General features: G+C 44.2%; 1 protein-coding gene across 13 annotated transcripts in view; it reads right to left on the bottom strand.

The window, feature by feature from the left end:
* The window catches only part of CADM1 (cell adhesion molecule 1), a 424,919-nt gene that overhangs the window by 28,330 nt on the left and 378,865 nt on the right, over nt 1–17,724 (bottom strand). For 7 of the 13 annotated variants that reach the window (XM_053204083.1, XM_053204084.1, XM_053204086.1 and 4 more), the window contains 3 exons: nt 15,386–15,485; nt 11,477–11,649; nt 6,762–6,842 (listed from right to left, as the gene is read on the bottom strand). In XM_053204083.1, the coding sequence (XP_053060058.1) occupies nt 6,762–6,842; nt 11,477–11,649; nt 15,386–15,485 (354 nt within the window). The remainder of the gene's footprint in view (nt 1–6,761; nt 6,843–11,476; nt 11,650–15,385; nt 15,486–17,724) is intronic. The other 6 variants (XM_053204085.1, XM_053204088.1, XM_053204089.1 and 3 more) reach the window with 1 other exon arrangement.

Here is a 17,724-nt window from a genome sequence, read left to right as displayed (position 1 = left end):
TATTTCTGACTTATTTGAAATCTATTGAAAGCAAAAATACGTGCTGGAAAATTAAACTTCGAAATTTATTTTCTACCGGATTCCTGGTCAATTTTCTTTCCAACTATGTTAGGCTTTAATTAAACTCCCATTTCTGAGGGCCAGGAGAAAGGGGACAGGAACACACTGGAAGCTACAAAGGTCCAGATAGGAGAGTCACGATAAAACTCTCTTCCTTCTTAAAGTCACCCTCCGCTCCTTCCATAGAACAGCTGGATGGGGAGTGGACTGGTTTTTTTGTTAAGCAATTTCAAGTTTTGTTCAGAATCGTTCACTACTGCTGCTATGTCCCTGAGATCTTTTCATCTGCAAACCAGATGTTCTGAAAATCATAGGATCTTGTACAGTGGTTTCCTCTCACAAGGAAACAACTCCTCTGCCCTGGTGTGGGTGACGGCTGGGCAGGAGGGGCAGAGAGGGGGAAGGCACAGGTGAGGAGAGGGACGGAAGGGGCACTGCAAGGGAGGTGACAGTGCAGAGGGAAGGGGCTCTAGAAATAGTCACTTCTAGTCTTCTCTGCTTACGTGCTGGAGGGCTGGTTCCTTCTAAGTCCTACCTTTCCAACCAAGACGGATCCAACCATCACTTTCTAAGCCTGAGAAACCCATGTGTTTGAGGCTAGTTTTCTGCACTGTGGATAAATAATCTCTTGGATTATTTTTAAACAAGGAACATGAAAGTATGGAAATGATGATAGAAGCATTAGAAAAATAACCCTCAGTTCCTATCTCTCAGGCCTTTTTTTTTAAAAGGCAGAATCAGGTGACCTTCATCAGTAGAGTATTCTAACTCGTTTTATTCCCTCCTAAATCAGTGTGGGTCAAAAACTGGCTGGCTGGGGCGCCTGGGTGGCTCAGCAGGTTAAGCATTCAACTTCGGCTCAGGTCGTAATCTCGTAGTTCATGGGTTCAAGCCCCGAGTTGGGCTCTTTGCTGACAGCTCTGATTCTGTGTCTCCCTCTTTCTCTGGCTCTCTCTCTCTCTCAAAAATAAATAAACATTAAAAAAATTAAAAGACAAAGTTGGCTGGCTATGATGCTATTTGTAATGTAGGCTTATACTTGCCATCAAAATAAAAATCTATACACTGGAGACAGTATGAAAAAAAAATGGCCACGCAATTTTGGGCAAAAACTTGACAAGATGGCTCATTACAAAGATGTCTCCTTCATATTTGGTAGCACCTAATAAGATTCTTATTTGGGCACCTGGATGGCTGAGTTGGTTACGCATCCGACTTCGCCTCAGGTCATGATCTCATGGCTCATGAGTTCGAGCCCCGCTTTGGGCTCTGGGCTGACAGCAGGCCTGGATCCTGCTTCGGATTCTGTCTCCCCCTCTCTCTCTGTCCCTCCCCCACTCTTGCTCTGTCTCTCTCTCTCTCAAAAATAAATAAGCATTAAAAAAAAAAAAGATTCTTGTTACCACGCATCCTGGCCTATCAGTAACACTCAATACGCATTCAATAAATGAGGAGTGACAAACAGTCTTAATGGAGTAGATGCCAACTCTAGAAAAAAGGTAAGTTAGTAAACATTCTAGAATGAAAAGTGTGTATTTCCTAGCAATGGTGGTGTGATACATGCCTGGGACATAAATACACACAACGTACACACACACTGAACACAGATGCTTGAAGTAAAGTTGGGCCTTGGTGCTTAATTTCTAAAATGCCACCCTATCTTACCCACATTCTACCCAGTCCCTGATGGCAGACGGAACTAATTGTCCTGTGATGCCCTCCTTGCTCCTCTGCCCATGCCACCGAGTCAGCCCTTACTGCACAGTACCTCCTGTAATTGACTTCTAGTGTGTACAACCTATTCTCAGTGCCATATTTTAAGGGGTTCAAGGAATTTTCTGTCTCCACAGGCACTAGCATGAAGCTGTCCACATTACAGGGGCTTGGTATTTGATGAATGAATGCCTAAAAGCAGCTAAGCATATACCCCTCGCACCACGCAAATATCACAGAGTGATATATATAACCCACATACCCCTAGCACAGAGTTGGAATCATTAAACCAAGACCCTGGAGAACAGCAGCGTTACATGAAGCAAGGCTCTCGACCGTAATTCTGTCTTAAGCACAGGCGTACTTCTTTCCTTTGTATGTAAGACGTGGAAAACATGTGCTATGGTGTTGGACTTCCCTCGCTTGGCATACTCTGTGAACTATGGCTGCACTCTCCTTATTGTGACTGGATACACTTTACGCACACAATGGCTGACGACATTAGACTATGAAAGCCAAAATAACGTGAGCCTGGGGTTGGGACCCACTTTCTCCAAGGTATACTGGGTTTTGAGTGCTTAGACACCCGTAAGAAAAACCTTGCTGTTTTCTTTCCCAAGAAACACAAAACACTTCATTGGATACATACTTTTAAAAAGGGAAATACTCATTTAGAGATGACCTATTTCATGCCTGTGAAAGGATTTCTAAATGTGTTTCAGGATTTGGCCCTATAGCTATTCATCTCTTATTCTAAAGTGATTTTAGTGTTTTAATTTATGACAGTCACATGTGTAGTATGACCTGCATGTTGAACTCCCCCTGGGCCTGAATTTCCTACTTAAGCTGCTAAGGGTGTTTAAAACAGTGCTGAGTGCAGTCTAAGGTACATTCCTCGTTAAGCAACTAACTCCGGATGCAACTGGGCAGAGACAGTACAACATCCACATTATCTTGGGAGGGAAACACAAAATATTTTCCTAAGTTGACTATAGGGAAAAGTTGGATCCAACTGTTGGACAGGAGCAAAATCTGTCACCCCAGGAATAGGTAATTCTACGTACATCTCATACGCAAAGTCAACTAACTTCAAAGAAAATTCAAAACAAAATAAAATAAAACAAACCACCCCCCCCCCTCAGCCCCCCAGGAGGGTGGTAAGTTTTTCTTTGATTTTAATTTAGGAGGGAAATCTGCATGAAGGACTCTGACCCTGGGTAATGGTCTGGCTGTCTCTGTATTTTAACAGAGGACTCCAGGGACAATTTAGATTATGCAGTTTGCTCTTCAATATTACAGCATATATCTTCATGAATTAAACTACGTGGACAACTTGGCATGATATTAAAAAAAAAAAAAAGGAAACGAAAAAAAAAGGAAGTGGGGGCTTACCAATAGCAATAGTTGAAACAGAAGTATATGGTCGGAATGTCAATGTGCATGGGATGGAAGAGACAGAGAAGAAACTCAGGGCAAACCACAATGAGACTCTGGATGGCTCCCATTTCAGTTGGGTCCCTCTAATGGTTTTTTATTTAGAAAGGGATTCTAATGATACTAAAGGCCTAATAGTTGTAAGGCTGCAACAAGGTCAATGTGGCAAGTTGACATCAAATATTCCTTTCAGGACTCTAGAGCCTTCAAAAAGTCCTCCCGAGAGAAAGCTACCGCTAGATGTGAGCCTTCACACAAAGGTCAGGAGACCGACTCCACGCAGAAAGCACGGGACAGAGACGCCCAGCTCTTCCCCCTCCACCACCCCGCCGGGTCTAGGACTCTAGGTGGCACCAGCACATCGGATTGGGCTCACAATTTCTTGCTTTCAAGGGTCCCCAGGATGAAGCTTTAATGTGCTTTTGAGGGAGTCGGGCGACTGGGGGACTCAGTGGCAGTCTGCCTCCCTGACAAGGGGAGCAATTCGATATCCTGCTTATGGAAGGTACAAAGTAACACAGGAACACTTCCTTTCAGAGAAATCAGAAATCAACTATGCCCTTCGAGTTTCAAATTTTCTTCTATTGCATTTGTACATTTTCTTGTAATGAAACTCTGACCTGGGCAATGGGTTTCAGTTATTGCATCTGAGTGGGAGGAAAGAAATGGATGGCTATGGGCTGCCTCTTTCTCTTTCTTTCTTTCTTTCTTTCTTTCTTTCTTCCTTTCTTCTTTCTTTCTCTCTCTCTCTCTCTCTCTCTCTCTCTCTCTCTTTCTTTCTTTCTTTCAAGCTCAGGCTTTATGTACGTTCCTGTCACTGGATTTAGCTGTTGCAGCTTTTAAGGCTAATGGGGGCTGTAATGCAGCAAACAGTGCAAGAGAGAAGAGTGCAAATTAATTTAGCTATCCATTTGTCAAGATCCAGTCTGGAAGATTTTTTAGGAAACAATCTTAATCTCAGGGATAGCCTGGACCTTTAAAATGGGACACACAATCATTCAGCTCCATAACCTTTAGTCTGTTTGAAGTAAGGAGCAAATGTTAAATTCCACAAGTGTACTTTCTGGGCAAGATAAATATATGTAACACTGCTTGTTAAGACGCAGGAAGCCCATACGATCACATCCGTTAAGGCAACGGATTCTACAATGCTGTATGAGTGGCAATTTTACTTTATTCTTGGGTATGCCAGCAAGAATCTGGGTGCTCATTACCACAGATGCCTTTTGTGTGTAGAGAGGGTTCAAGCGCTAATGTTGAAAGGCTAAGGCACATCTACGAGATCATCATGCATCACGGGGAGACCCGAGGCCGGGAGCAGAGAGAGACAGAAGCAAAGACAAGTCCGTATGTAAAGGCAATTTCTATATGGACAGAAATGCAGCGTTGTTTGTTTTTAAAATTTCCTCTTAACCAGAGTCTCTGTGGTTGGAACAGTGATCACAGAGAGTTGCAGCTGTTGAAGGACACAAGATTAGCTTTACTCTGGGGTGAAAAATTAAAGCTGTGAGTGGGGGGGGGGGAGTAGTTCAGGGGTGCTAAGAAAGGTCTTAAAAAACAAAACAAAAACAAACCAAAAACCCAAACCAGCCTAAGCTAGCGAGAGGCTAGCCACAAATGAAAAGCATTGTTCCATGTAATGGAGAAATGGGGTATTTCTACAGAGTGAGTAAGACCTCCACTGCCTTGCAATACAGACCTGGCTAGCCACCTAGACGGAACCTTCTACAACAACGAGAGGTAATAAGGGCTGACTGATCCCTGGGCCCCTTCTGCAAAGATGAACAGACTAGTTGCAAAGGACAGTGGTGGGTGGAGGTGTAATTCACACGGACATCCAAAGGGCCGTTCATGGGAAATTTCAAGGAAACCTGCCGTTAAGAGCTCCAGCCCAATTCAGTTTACAACCTGGATAAGGGGCAAGAGATCACGAAAGGTAAAAACCTAGCTCCTGGGAAGTTGATAGCCTGGCTGACCTGGAACCAGTTAGGCGGGAGCAGCTTTGCTGTGTTTAGGAATGAGACAGAAAGTGGGAGGAGTCTATGCGCCATGGGACCAAGCGGCAGAAAGAAGGACGTGGAAGAAGGGAAACAAATAGACACTGAAGGGAATTTAGGAAGCAGCCTGGGTGGAGTGGAGTTTAGAGTGAGACACGAAAACCAATTGATGGATTTTCAGAAGATTTTAAGTGAAGTGCAGGCACTGATGTTTTCATAATTAACCTTCAGAAAAACCCTCGCTAGTGGCTCTTTTTTTAAGGTTCTCTTTGTCCCACTGTGAAGGTTAGAGAAAGTGAAGAAAATGAGATCAGGTGATCTATTGTCCTACTTCGTGAACCTCCTCTTCCACGGAACACTCTGGATTTTTGTCACGCCTGTCTCACCGACTCCCACGAAAACCAAACACATCTCCAGAAAGTCAGTGTCAAGGATGGCTGCCCGATCTCGGGTGGTAAAGAGGGCCTACACACGGAGAACGATCACTTCAACATTCAGTGGTTTAGAAGAAGTCCTGTGATACGACTGTATCCTGGGGCATGTGGCTCAGAGACCTGACAGTGTCTGCGGATAATGGAATGAAGCGGGAAAGCGGTCTTCTAAAGAGGTTATTATTATTATTTTTTTCCTCGCAGAATAACTACTTTTACGTGTTCTGGAGGAGGTACCTGTAAACAGTGGTTCGGGGAGTCCTTACCTAAGGAAATCCTACACATCTAATAGACGTGATGCAGCCATGACCTTTCCCAGCGTAGCAGGTGGGAGAAGCATCAAGGCTCCCAGACGAGCTCCCTCAAGCAGGAGGAGAGCCGCTGGGTATCAGAAAGGGATGCATCGCATACCCTCTCCCTTGGTGGTCGGCAGACACAGGAGACAGTGAAACTCATTTTGGAGAGTTTCAGACAGTCCACCAAGATAAAGCCACAGAGTTACAGCAGCTGTGGCCGCCTCTTCCGCCCCTCCAACAGTTAATGGAGGGCAGCAAGGGGTACGTGGGTGCCCGGCACGGAGAAGTCAGTGACTCCCCTCTGACCTCTTGACCCAGGCAACACAAACAGGTAGTAACACTGTCAGCAGATACTCTCTGGGGCAGGAAGGAGGGCGATGCATTTAGGAACACAGCCCGCAGGGGCATGTTAAAGGGTGTGTATTTTCTTTCGTACGAACGAACGATGGAATGAAGACAAGGAGAAGATCCAAAGCCAGAATACTTACCATTTCATCAACCGTGGCTACGCCTAAGCTACCGGCATGTTCTCTAATAGCCAGGCTGCTATGTTCCCTAGCGTTTTGCTTTGAACGGGGATGCTGGAAAAGAGAATCCTCTTAGGCACGAGCTGCAAAATATCTCATCTACTGTTAAAGGCCTGGATGTTGAAGATTTTCTGTGGTCCTTAGGAGTCAACGTAAGAATAAAGTATCTAACGCCTCTGAAGTCCCCAAATAAAGGAACGGTTAAATTCCAAGGATTCAAAGGGAACTGTCAGCCTTCTTGCATACATACCAGAAAGACAATATACATTCAGGACATTTTCAGTGGTAATGAAAGTACCGTACCTGTGATGATGGTAAGGATGGTGGTGGTGGTGGTGGTGGTGGTGGTGGTGGTGGTGGTGGGAGGGATAGTTGTGGGGGGATCTGGATAAAAAAAAAAAAGGAAAATCAAACCCACAGTGCTGAACACAACAATGATCAGTAATGACAAAACGAAGGCATGAGGACACGGAGATGTTTGTCTGATGACTTCCCCCTCTGCAGCCACAAGCCTCCCTTCCCCGCCTTCCCCCAAAGAGTTGTGTCCTGTGATCCTAACCCAAAACCTTAAATGGAAAAACTGAGACAAGAAGAAAAGAGATTTGCATTAATGAAGCGAACTAGGGATGAGGAGATGTGAAGGAGAGAAGGGAGGAGAAATCAAACCAGGACACCCCCACCCCAGTCTGATTTCAAAGGTGAGGTTAAGCCAGCCCCGCCCCCGAGAGGGTACAGCGACTGTCATTTCGTGTTATACTTTCGCAGATGGGAGAAAGGAGGAGGGGTGGTGCCGTTCTAAAGGGCTCCCGTCGGCCAAGGATGAGCGCGTTCCCGCTCCCCTGCTCTCCATGACGGCTAACTTCATTATTCCCCATCAATACATCCCAGCAGGAAGGAAAACTACTTCTACACACTTGTAATAAATACAAAGAAGACAGAATGTCACCGCTAAATATCAAGTTCCAGGCATGTGAGATTTTACCGAGATTTTATTTTTTAAAAGTCAATAAATTTTACAACTTATAAATATTAATACGTTAGTTGCCTTTGCTCCCGTTGAAAGCCCGACCTAAAGCGGAAGGTGGCGATAAAACCAAAAGACCGTCTTCCATCTTGTAAACAAGGGAACGATGTATAAACGAGGCTTGACCCTCAAAGCCAGGAATCCCATAGGGAATCCTCCGTCAGATGTTTGCTACATTGCATATTCTTGTATCAGCTCAAAAATTATTTGGGGGACAGGGGAAGGGCAAATATGAAAGAGAAAAAAGAAAATCCTAAGCACAAATGATCAAACTGAATGTGTTAAATTGTCAGCAAGACTTTGAACTAAGCAATCATTCTGCTATAATAGCGCATAAGACGATTTGAAGGCTTTTGATTTTAAATTTTATCTAAAGCACGTCAACTTTTTCTCCCTGACACATCTGGTGTCCTTTTATCTCCAAGTGAGCTCTCAGATTGTCTAATTAATACATCAAAACTTTAATTATATACTGCACCTTTATTGGCTTTGCTACAACTTCCTGAAAGTTTGTGAAAACACTATCTTGGTGCCCTGTTGTAAGGTCTGCTTAAAATGATTCCTACTACTGATCAATAATCTGGGGTTTTAATTTTCCTCGCCAACTTCTCTCACGCACACGCAACGTAGGAATGTGTTAGGGAGGGCTCAGCAGCAAAGTGTTCTGTTCTATGGGAGACTTTGCTCATTGAAGGTGGGGACACGGGCAGTGTAAAAGCAGCCTCACCCATGAGTCCAAAAAGGAATTCATTAAAAAATAAATAATACCAAATCTCATCCTCCTCCAAGAAGCAGGCTGATGATTAAATTAGTGGTTTCAAACTACCCTTGTAGGCAAACAGGCAGAATGTCGTCTTGCTCCTTGGACACTTTCTTATGGAGGCCCCAGGTAAGGAAGCATTCTGTGACCTAGCAGATCATTTGGACGCACCCACCCCTTGCTGTAGGCACTGGGACAGATACAGATGAGCGAGGTGCGCTGGCCCCCGAGCTGAGCTCTGAAGACATCCTGTGCCTTCTCCTACCCACCTCAACTGTACCCAGGGACGTGCCTGCTGCCCAGCATGGGGGCAGCTAATGCGCTTCTTCTGTTCTGGTTCAATTACAGTACTTATCACCTGAAAAGGAACATCTGTACCCGAGAGACTTCCCCTGATACACTCTAATGCTATTTCTGTACCTACCTTTCCAAGTATTGGCACAGAACGTGTGATATCCACAATGCAATCAAAGGGGACCCGGAGGCCCGGTTTTGAAATATGATTTTGAAAATACGATTACGAACGAGGGGTGGGCCAGACTAACAAGGGCAGAGACTTCAGAAAAAAGGTCACGGGTCCCTTTCATTTTGTGAAAATCACACACTTCCAATTATTTTCATCACTACTGGGGTAACTGTTGTCCTTCACATCTGGCTCAAGTGACCCGTTAACAGCGAGAACCTCATTGCTCAGATCGTTTCTAGCAATAAGAGCAACGAGAGGCCACTATTTAAGAAAATACCGAGTTGGAGCTAATGAGCTGTGTTTGACACATCGAGGCTAAAAGAACCAAACCAAATGGGACTCAGGCAGTAACCAGCTAGATTCTCCAAGTATAGAAGCTACTTCCAGAGAATTAAACATTTTAAAGGCACGTTAATGCTTAGTTCATAAGGTACTTTGAAAATTACCCTGGTAGTATGAGAAATCACCTTTGAAAAGAAGAGCTACTCGCAATCTTCCCAAATTGCTAGAACATTTTATTAATAGACTAGCAACACCTCAGGTTGGTAGTCTAGCCCACCATGCCGAGCAGTGCTACTAGCTTAGACTGAGGGACGCAGGTAGCATAACGTGCTGGGGAGGTGTGTGTGTGTGTGTGTGTGTGTGTGTGTGTGTGTGTGCGCGCGCGCGCGCGCTCACCTAAACAGGTAGGTCGCCGTTTCCTGGCTTTCAGTAATGCACTCTAGCCCAGAGAGTAAATTCTCAAAAACAGTCTTATGTTGGAGGGGGGCATTCTACTGGGAAGCAGTGAGAATAAGAGGAACTACAAAGAAAGACACAAATGTCCCTGAAGACTTGGCAGTCGAAGTATCGTGGCTCTGAAACATAGTTAGCAACCCTGGGAACTTGGGCAGCTTATGTGATCTTTCTAAGCTTCATCTGCCATCTGTAAAATAGGATGAGGATCTTGTTACCTCCTGACGTTACTGTGGAGATTAGAGGTGGTCATGCACGTGAAACAGTGGGACAAAGTGGGTGCTCGACAAATGCCAGCCAGAAGCTGGTATCCAAAATTATTCAATTATATCTGCGGTCCATGAAATCCACAAAATGTTCCTTATCTTGAGATGTGGGAACAGCAGGTACATTAAATCAGAATTGCTTTTCCAAATAACTTAGACTTCTGAGTCCAGGAAGCAAACCACAGACCAGTGGGAAATTTGCCACTGGTTTTGCTCACTGTAAACCTGGGAGTGGCATTGGAGGGGACTTGCAGGAGGCTCAAACCCTCACGCAGAGAGAGCAGAAGCGGTGTGGAAGCAGAAGAGAGGGATATGCCTCCCACTCCCCTTTTGCACGAACAGACTCTGAACAGTCTGAGGACCAAGGTGGCTCCGTGGAACGTCAACTGAGAATAGGGCATGTGGCACCCCCTCGCACCTAAAGGAACAGCCATCCCCTCTCCTCGGCTCTCTTAACCCCTGGATTAAGGGGTTGGATGGCAGGACTGACACCATTACACGTGCGGACCACAGACAACACGGGCATAGTGCCCAAAAGAAAAGAAGTCTCAGAAGTCTACAAATAAGGTGAGTGGATGTGATCCTGTAATTCTGCATTATGTTGAAAGAGAAAAACAAACAAACAAACAAAACCTCAAGTACAGGTTAAGGATTAAATTGCCACATCCGTGTTGATGTGTTATAAAGCATGCTTCTATGCCTTCAAAAGGAGTGACTCCTACTTTCTTCGTAAGGAAGGTGGACAGGTTCTAGGACATAAAGGTATAAATATTCTGTGGGTATAGTTGTGTGCGTATAGGTGTAGATTCCCATATACTTACACTTGGATTATTTACCGTGCTAACATGGAGAAGGAAACATACACACATATCCATAGATTTATAAGATACTGAAAATTTCATGCCTATGGTCACTCATTCTGGGTCATGTCAGTTCATGACTATGCTTCCTGGCATAAAACCAACCAAGAGACTTCAACTGGCCAGAAGAAACTCAATTTGCCATCTTAAGACTAGAGGAATGCAGTGCATTCCTCAACTAAGTTGAGAATATTCAACGTACACAAAATGGACAGTAAGCTATAAATGTGAAAAAGTTTAAAATGCCTGACACATAGATGTTCAATGAATATTTGCTGGGTTAGAGAACGTAATTCATGATAATATGCTTTAATAATCCTGTAAAAAGATATTCAGAAAACAGACAAATTAAAAAAAAAATGCATTCGTGTCTAAAGGAGTAGCTATTGGTGGTTTATGTAGCTACCAAGGACCTTATAACATATATATTTTTTTCCCAAGTATTTACTGGCTTGTGACATCTTCCGGAATGTAATAACTTCATGCTGAAAACAGGATACTTGTGTTCATCAAAGCAGGAGAAAGCCTAGCTGAGGTTTCACAGGGAAATACCACTGGGAATAAACTTTCTGAGCTAAATAGCCATTAATTGGCAAGGCTGAATTTTGCAGTCATTATTTCTAACATCATCTCCATTGCTTGTGCCTGAGGACACAGCTTTCCTACTCAGCATGACCAGGGACTGTGATCTAGCAGGAAAGCCCCGCAATTAGAGGGAGAGAAGAAAAGTCACTGCCCTCCCAGGTGGAGACACTGGGGTCCACCTCAGGCCAGGCTTCTTTAAGTTCTTGAAGAAAACACACTGGCTTTCGGTTTTCAACTTGACCAAAAGCTCTGAGAGTGATTTGCAAGCAGCGGCTACATGTGAATGAGTCTCGTAGAAGGAGTGTTTTATCTTTGCACGTACCGTAAACATACAGCATATAATCCGAGTGAGCTTTCCCCACTATGTTGGAAGCTTCACAGCGGTATGTACCATTATCTGTTTTGTTTAGGTTATTGATGAACAGGTTGGGCCCGGACAGGACGGCGTGCTGAGGCATTTCGTCATCGACTCTAACCCAGGTCACCATCACAGGCCTGCAGAGGAGAGAGGAAGAAGACAGGTGGCTTTAACATCTCCCACCAAGATGTCTGCGTCGGCTTCTCACCCACGCATTGAATGAGTCACATGCAGGGTGACACGATTAGAGAGGGCCCTGCTGGACATATTTTCAGTTCACAGAATTACAGCTGTGAAGTCTTCCCCCTCCAACAAAATCTGTTTGGAATATACTTTTTGGTCAACATTATCAGGTGTTGAAAAACCTTCAATAGGACCACAAACTGGAGCCTCATTATTTCCGGTTCATCTTTAAAAATCAGCAAATAAACCAATGTGCCCTATTTTTATGTCCTGCTGTGTGGTTTCACACCAATTCAGACAGGACAGAGCTCACCCGTTGTTAATCATCTCATTAATTAGGGGGAAAAATCAAATTCTTGGCTAGTGATATAACCATTAATCTGATGGTTACTAAATACCAAGACCCTTGCTTAGAAGCCAGTTGTGATCTTTAAATGGATTTGGAAGCATAAGAGACTCTTAAAAACGGAGAACAAACTGAGGGTTGATGGGGGGTGGGAGGGAGGGGAGGGTGGGTGATGGGCATTGAGGAGGGCACCTTTTGGGATGAGCACTGACTGGGTGTTGTACGGAAGCCAATTTGACAATAAACTTCATATATTGAAAAAAATAAAAAAATTATAAAAAAATGGATTTGGAGTTTTGCAAAAATAAATGGATTTTTTTTTTTTTTTTTTTTTTTTTTTTTTACATCTGAACACTGCTTTCTTTTGTCCTCTGCATTGGAAAAGCCACCTCTATTCATTCTAGAAGATGCAATCACTTCCTTTCTCCATTACCCTTGCTCATAACCTGCCTCCTTCAACCCAGTCCACCTTTTCTGTGTGTTCCTTGGCAAAATGCCTTGCTTTGCTGGCTCTCCAAGCCCCACACACTGTTACCCTCCCCCTCTGGGTGCACCGGCAGGCCCTGTGGCTCAAGGGTGAGGCTTCCGGGTCAGTCACTGAGGGGCACATCTCCACATGGGCTCCTTATGGCACTTTTTCAGAGGCATGTTATACCATGTTTGGGGGGCCTGGGTGGCTCAGTCAGTTAAGCATCCGACTCAGTTCAGGTCATGATCTCATGGTTCATGAGTTCGAGCCCCTGCATTGGGCTCTGTGCTCTCAGTGTGTTGCCTGCTTTGGATCCTCTGTCTTTCTTTCTCTGCACCTTCCCCACACACTCTCTCTCTCTCAAAAAAATAAATAAACATTAAAAAATGAATAAAGTATCACATTTGTGTCCATCAGGGAAAAGCAAATTTCACAAGATGCTCCAGAGCCAAAACTGCACACGCAGAGTATCTTTCAAACTCACTGACTCTAAAACTCCCATTCTTCAAGACAGCTCCCTCAACCTCCTATGAAACTGGGACCACAGGGAGGACTGTGCCTGAAACTTTCATTTTGTTTTTCTTTAAATTAAAAAAATAATAATGTTTATTTTTGAGAGAGAGCGCGAGCAGGGGAGGGGCAGAGAAAGAGGGAGATACAGTATCAGAAGCAGGCTCCAGGCTCTGAGCTGTCAGCACAGAGCCTGACGCAGGGCTTGAACTCACGGACCTCGAGATCATGACCTCAGCCGAAGTCAGACGCTTAACCGACGAAGCCACCCAGGCGCCCCTGAAACTTTCATTTTAAAGGAAGGGCACTAGAGACACGAGAACAGAAGTACCTTCCTTTCGGTCCCTGCTGCTACCTCCACGAGCGGTGACATGACAAGACCCAAGCTTAATGATGAACCAACACTCAAGTTAGCCCTGTCAGGTAGCATTCCAATTTTCAAATGGGATGTGAAGTTACAATTTTTCTTTAATTACACATGGGCTTGTCATCACAGCCCAGTAAATTATTTAAAAATTAGCACTGCATATGTCCCCCCCCTTGCAGGCAATGGAAAATGGGTCTGCCCGGCCATCAGATCTAATGCCCTGCTGCTTGACAGCTGAAACAATCAGTGGGGGTAAGTGCTGAGAATATTCACAACATTTAATGGCAAGTTAAATTACCATTTTTATTGTATGCAATTTCTTGGGAAAATAAATAGGTAATATGCTGGAAGGGATAGCAGAGTAACGGGTGCTAGCTCATACGACCACACACTCATTCCGATTTGAGAAGAGGAACAGACGAATACCCTCTCTGGCATAAATGTCCTGAAGGAAACATGTAATTTACTGTCCCCATGGCACATTCAATTGAACGCAGTACCTTCTTCTGGGGGGGAAAATACAGAAACAAAATATAGGCTAGCAAAGCCATCTCCGGTAAATGTGGTTAATGTGGCTGTATACAGTGGCAAGAGGCCTGTGAGAATTCTCTTTTTCTCCACCGGATTGTTTTGGAGGTAAGACAGGCCACGGACTAAGGCATAATCCAGTTTACAAAAAGAAAAATCTGAATCTTCTGCAGAGTTCAAAGGAGACGAAGACCACTCTGCCAAAGCTTAAAGTGTTTCAGAGCAAGTAACTTTGAAATAGCAGAGGAAAAGCGAAACAGAGCCAGGACCACCTCCTATTTCCTAAAGGTCATCTTTAAAACCCCGAAGGGTTAGTGGAGACAGACGCAGATTCTGGTCCACAGAGAGGGAAGCACAAAACAGGGAGGGCTGAAGCGGGAAGAGGGCGGACAGCAGCCAGCATCCCCCTGGTTCCCCTGTTCTCTTGTCATGGATCACTCCTTAGCCATCACGGGGACAGCGCTTTCCAGAGATCCTGGGGGAAGCTTTGGTGAGACGCTCAGAGCATGAGGACTGCGATCTTGATGTTGGTTAGCAAAACTCTGAGGGGGAAAAGAATCTTAGCACAGGGACGGCAGAGGGAGCTCAAAACAGAGTTTACTGTTGGGGACCACTCAGAGTTTGAGGGCTCCTAATCCCAACATTGACTCGTTCCAGCTCATGATTCCATGGATTGTTTTTTTCCCCTAAGAAACAGCTCAAAACAATCTTCACTCTCCTGGAAAGATGAGAGTCTCTCCTCTCCCCGGACGAAACTGAATGAGGTCTAAAGTGGCCCCACTGCATGGCTGTGATGAGCTACTGTAGTCCCTCTCATTCACTTGCATGCAGTTGGCAGGGAAGCAACTTCCTTGTACATTTCAGTCAAATAAGAGGGTTAGTACATTCTTTCTTTTACGCAATGGTGTGTAATATGTTCCTTGAGAAAAGTTCTGGGACAATTCCTTACCAATAAAAATATTCCCATGAGTCACTTTTATTTGAGAGAAGGAGAAGCAAAATTAAAGGTAGGGCAAATTCATTTTCTAACGGCTGGCCCTAATCACAGCGGCTTAATTTAAGTCTGAAAACCGTCTTTCCAGCAGCTTAGACATTAACACAGAAGTAGCAGATATATCATTAGATTGTGGGCATACTAAAAATTTATTAGGATTATTTTCTTGTGAGAGAAGATAGTTCTGGCAATCGTGTTGATGATAATAAAATAGAATTAGCTGAGATTTCAATCTTAGCTGGCATTTCATTTTTCTCCCAATCCTGACCATTAAGAACCAACCACAGATATTTATTCCCCCTTTCACTGAATATTCCTTATTTCATAAAACAAAACAAAACAAAACAAAACAAAAAAACCTTCCATCCTTTACAGCAGGAGACAGGTGACAGGCTGGTGAGTTGCAAATGCACATCTCCGTGTTGTGACATTTACTGCTCATGACCCTCTTGCCAACCTTGGCCTTCAGAACTTACTGGGGCTTGCCGATGGCTTCACATGTTAACTCGAGCGCATCCCCTTCCCGGGTTAGGCCTTGTAGAGGATAAGTCATCTGAATATGCACTTGAGGCTTATCTGTGTGACAACAACACAAAGTATAATGTTTAGCAAATGGTATCAGGCAAAAAATCAGACTTGCAAGCCGCCACAAACCCCACACCACCAGCACTCGCTCTCTCCCCAGCCTCATGCCTTCACGAACATCCTCCTAATTAGTTAGTAATCCTGGCATTTGCTCAAATTAAATTGACTAATAACTCTAAGGAGTGAACCGTGAGTAGATAAGAGATTCATAAGCCAACCGCGCCACATCAAACGTTTCCTGTGAAATACATTTTGTTACATTGAAGTTTATCTCCAAACTCACTCAAGCTAAAGGAAACTCATTTGCCTTCATGCTGAGGTGAAGCCACAGATATTTGTGGTGCTCAGAATTGATACATTTTATCATATATCACATATTACTATGTGACAATATGTTGTGACAATGCATATTAATAAGTTTGCCTCTTCTATGCTCTTGATTTCAAATGGGAAAGGCAAAACTTCTGAATTCCACTCCAATGCCCTTAAGAATGAAGAACTGGGAGGTTCTGGTGGTCCCAGTGAAACTCTTTGATGTCTCAATGTATACATGTGAGAAGGAAGGAAACTGACAGGTGCTGAGAGCCTACTATGGTGGGAACCATCATTGTTGGTGGAATAAGCCAGTTTTAGGGATGAGAACACTGGTACCCAGAGGATGCAGTAGCTAGACCAGGGTCCTAGGGAAGACGTAACGAGAGACAGCCCTGCGAATGTTGGGATTGCTGGTTCAAAACTACATTTCCCAATGGCCATCCAAAATTAAAACCAAGTACAGCATCCTAAGGCAGTCAAGGACTCCAGTAAGTGACACAAGTATTCTTATATCGATTAGCTACTGAAAAACTGTGTTTGGACCTTGTAGGGGTATGGGTAGGAGCCATGAATGACAGGAGCTGTGGGGCACAGGGAGGGAACCAAAAGGGGTTGGGATTAACTTAGATATATTACACAGATATATTTACCAACAAAACCTGAATGGAATCGGGAGGCTGTTTTGTTTTTTTTGTTTGTTTTTGTTTTTTTCTGTGCTGAACTAACAAGCTATTAATCCCTAAATCAGTTTTCTCATTTAATTCTGTGGCTTTGTAAATGTATATTTTTGGAAATGTACCCAAGAGTAATAAATGTGAGAGGGCAAGACATCACTTGGCTGAAAGGTCAAAACAATTTCCATAACTTTACTTTCTCAGACAATCATACCACCTAAACAACAGCTCCTTGGCCTTTTACAAGCAGTGCTTAGCTCATTAACATTCATCCTATGGACTGAGAGGGAAATCAGAAATATGGCAGGGCTCAACTGATCTGGGCCCATATGCAGCTAACAAAGCTGCACGAGGGAGTCCTCTCTGGGGTGGTTGCTTTCCAGACGCATTGGTACAGTCTCGTTCCCATCACAGATCTCTCTCTTATGTCTCTGGAACCCATGTGGCATTGCAAACCTTTTAAGAGAGGCCTCTTGTATACCACTGCGCCCTGCACGCCGTGAAATGGTAATGCTCTCTGGGAAGCTAAGTCACCTGCCGGAGGATAGAAGTTAGCAGCCCCCAAAGCTCCAGCAGACCCTCGCAAGTAACACGGCTGTATCCTTGGACTCGTTGGCAAAGGCAATGTTTGGGAGCAAAATGGTGTGGAGGTTTCTGGGGTACTGGTAACTGGGTTGGGAAAGCAGTCACTAGAGAAAGGCAGAAATACTCAGGATACACAGGATGACCTTGAATGGGGACTGGCTGCTGGGCAAAGGCAAGAGCTCCTGGGCACTGTTCTACAGACTACAGCTTACACTAAATACAACAATTGGGTGACATATGTGGGCCTATTGTTTTTGGTGGCATACACATAAACACAGAGCTGGCTGGTGAAGTTTATTAAAAACACAAAATACAAAAATAAATAAATAAATAAATAAATAAACAAACAAATAAATAAATAAAGGGGGAAACACAGACAGCTGAAGACCTGCTTCCTTATATTTCACATTCAGAAACAGCACCACTTAATGGGGTTCCTGGTTAGGAAACCTCTTGTCATTCTTCCCCAAGAAACATTCTGGGCAAGACTAAATTTAAAGCCCCAAATCTGGGGGCGCCTGGGTGGCTCAGTTGGTTAAGCATCCGACTTCGGCTCAGGTCATGATCTCGTGGTCGGTGACTCTGAGCCTGCGTTGGGCTCTGGGCTGACAGCTCAGGGCCTGGAGCCTGTTTCAGATTCTGTGTCTTCCTCTCTC

Source organism: Acinonyx jubatus, chromosome D1 (genome assembly GCF_027475565.1).
Source record: "Acinonyx jubatus isolate Ajub_Pintada_27869175 chromosome D1, VMU_Ajub_asm_v1.0, whole genome shotgun sequence".
NCBI classification, from domain to species: Eukaryota; Metazoa; Chordata; class Mammalia; order Carnivora; family Felidae; genus Acinonyx; species Acinonyx jubatus.
The sequence above is the reverse complement of the archived record's forward strand: the minus strand, read 5'-3'. Positions and strand labels throughout refer to the sequence as shown.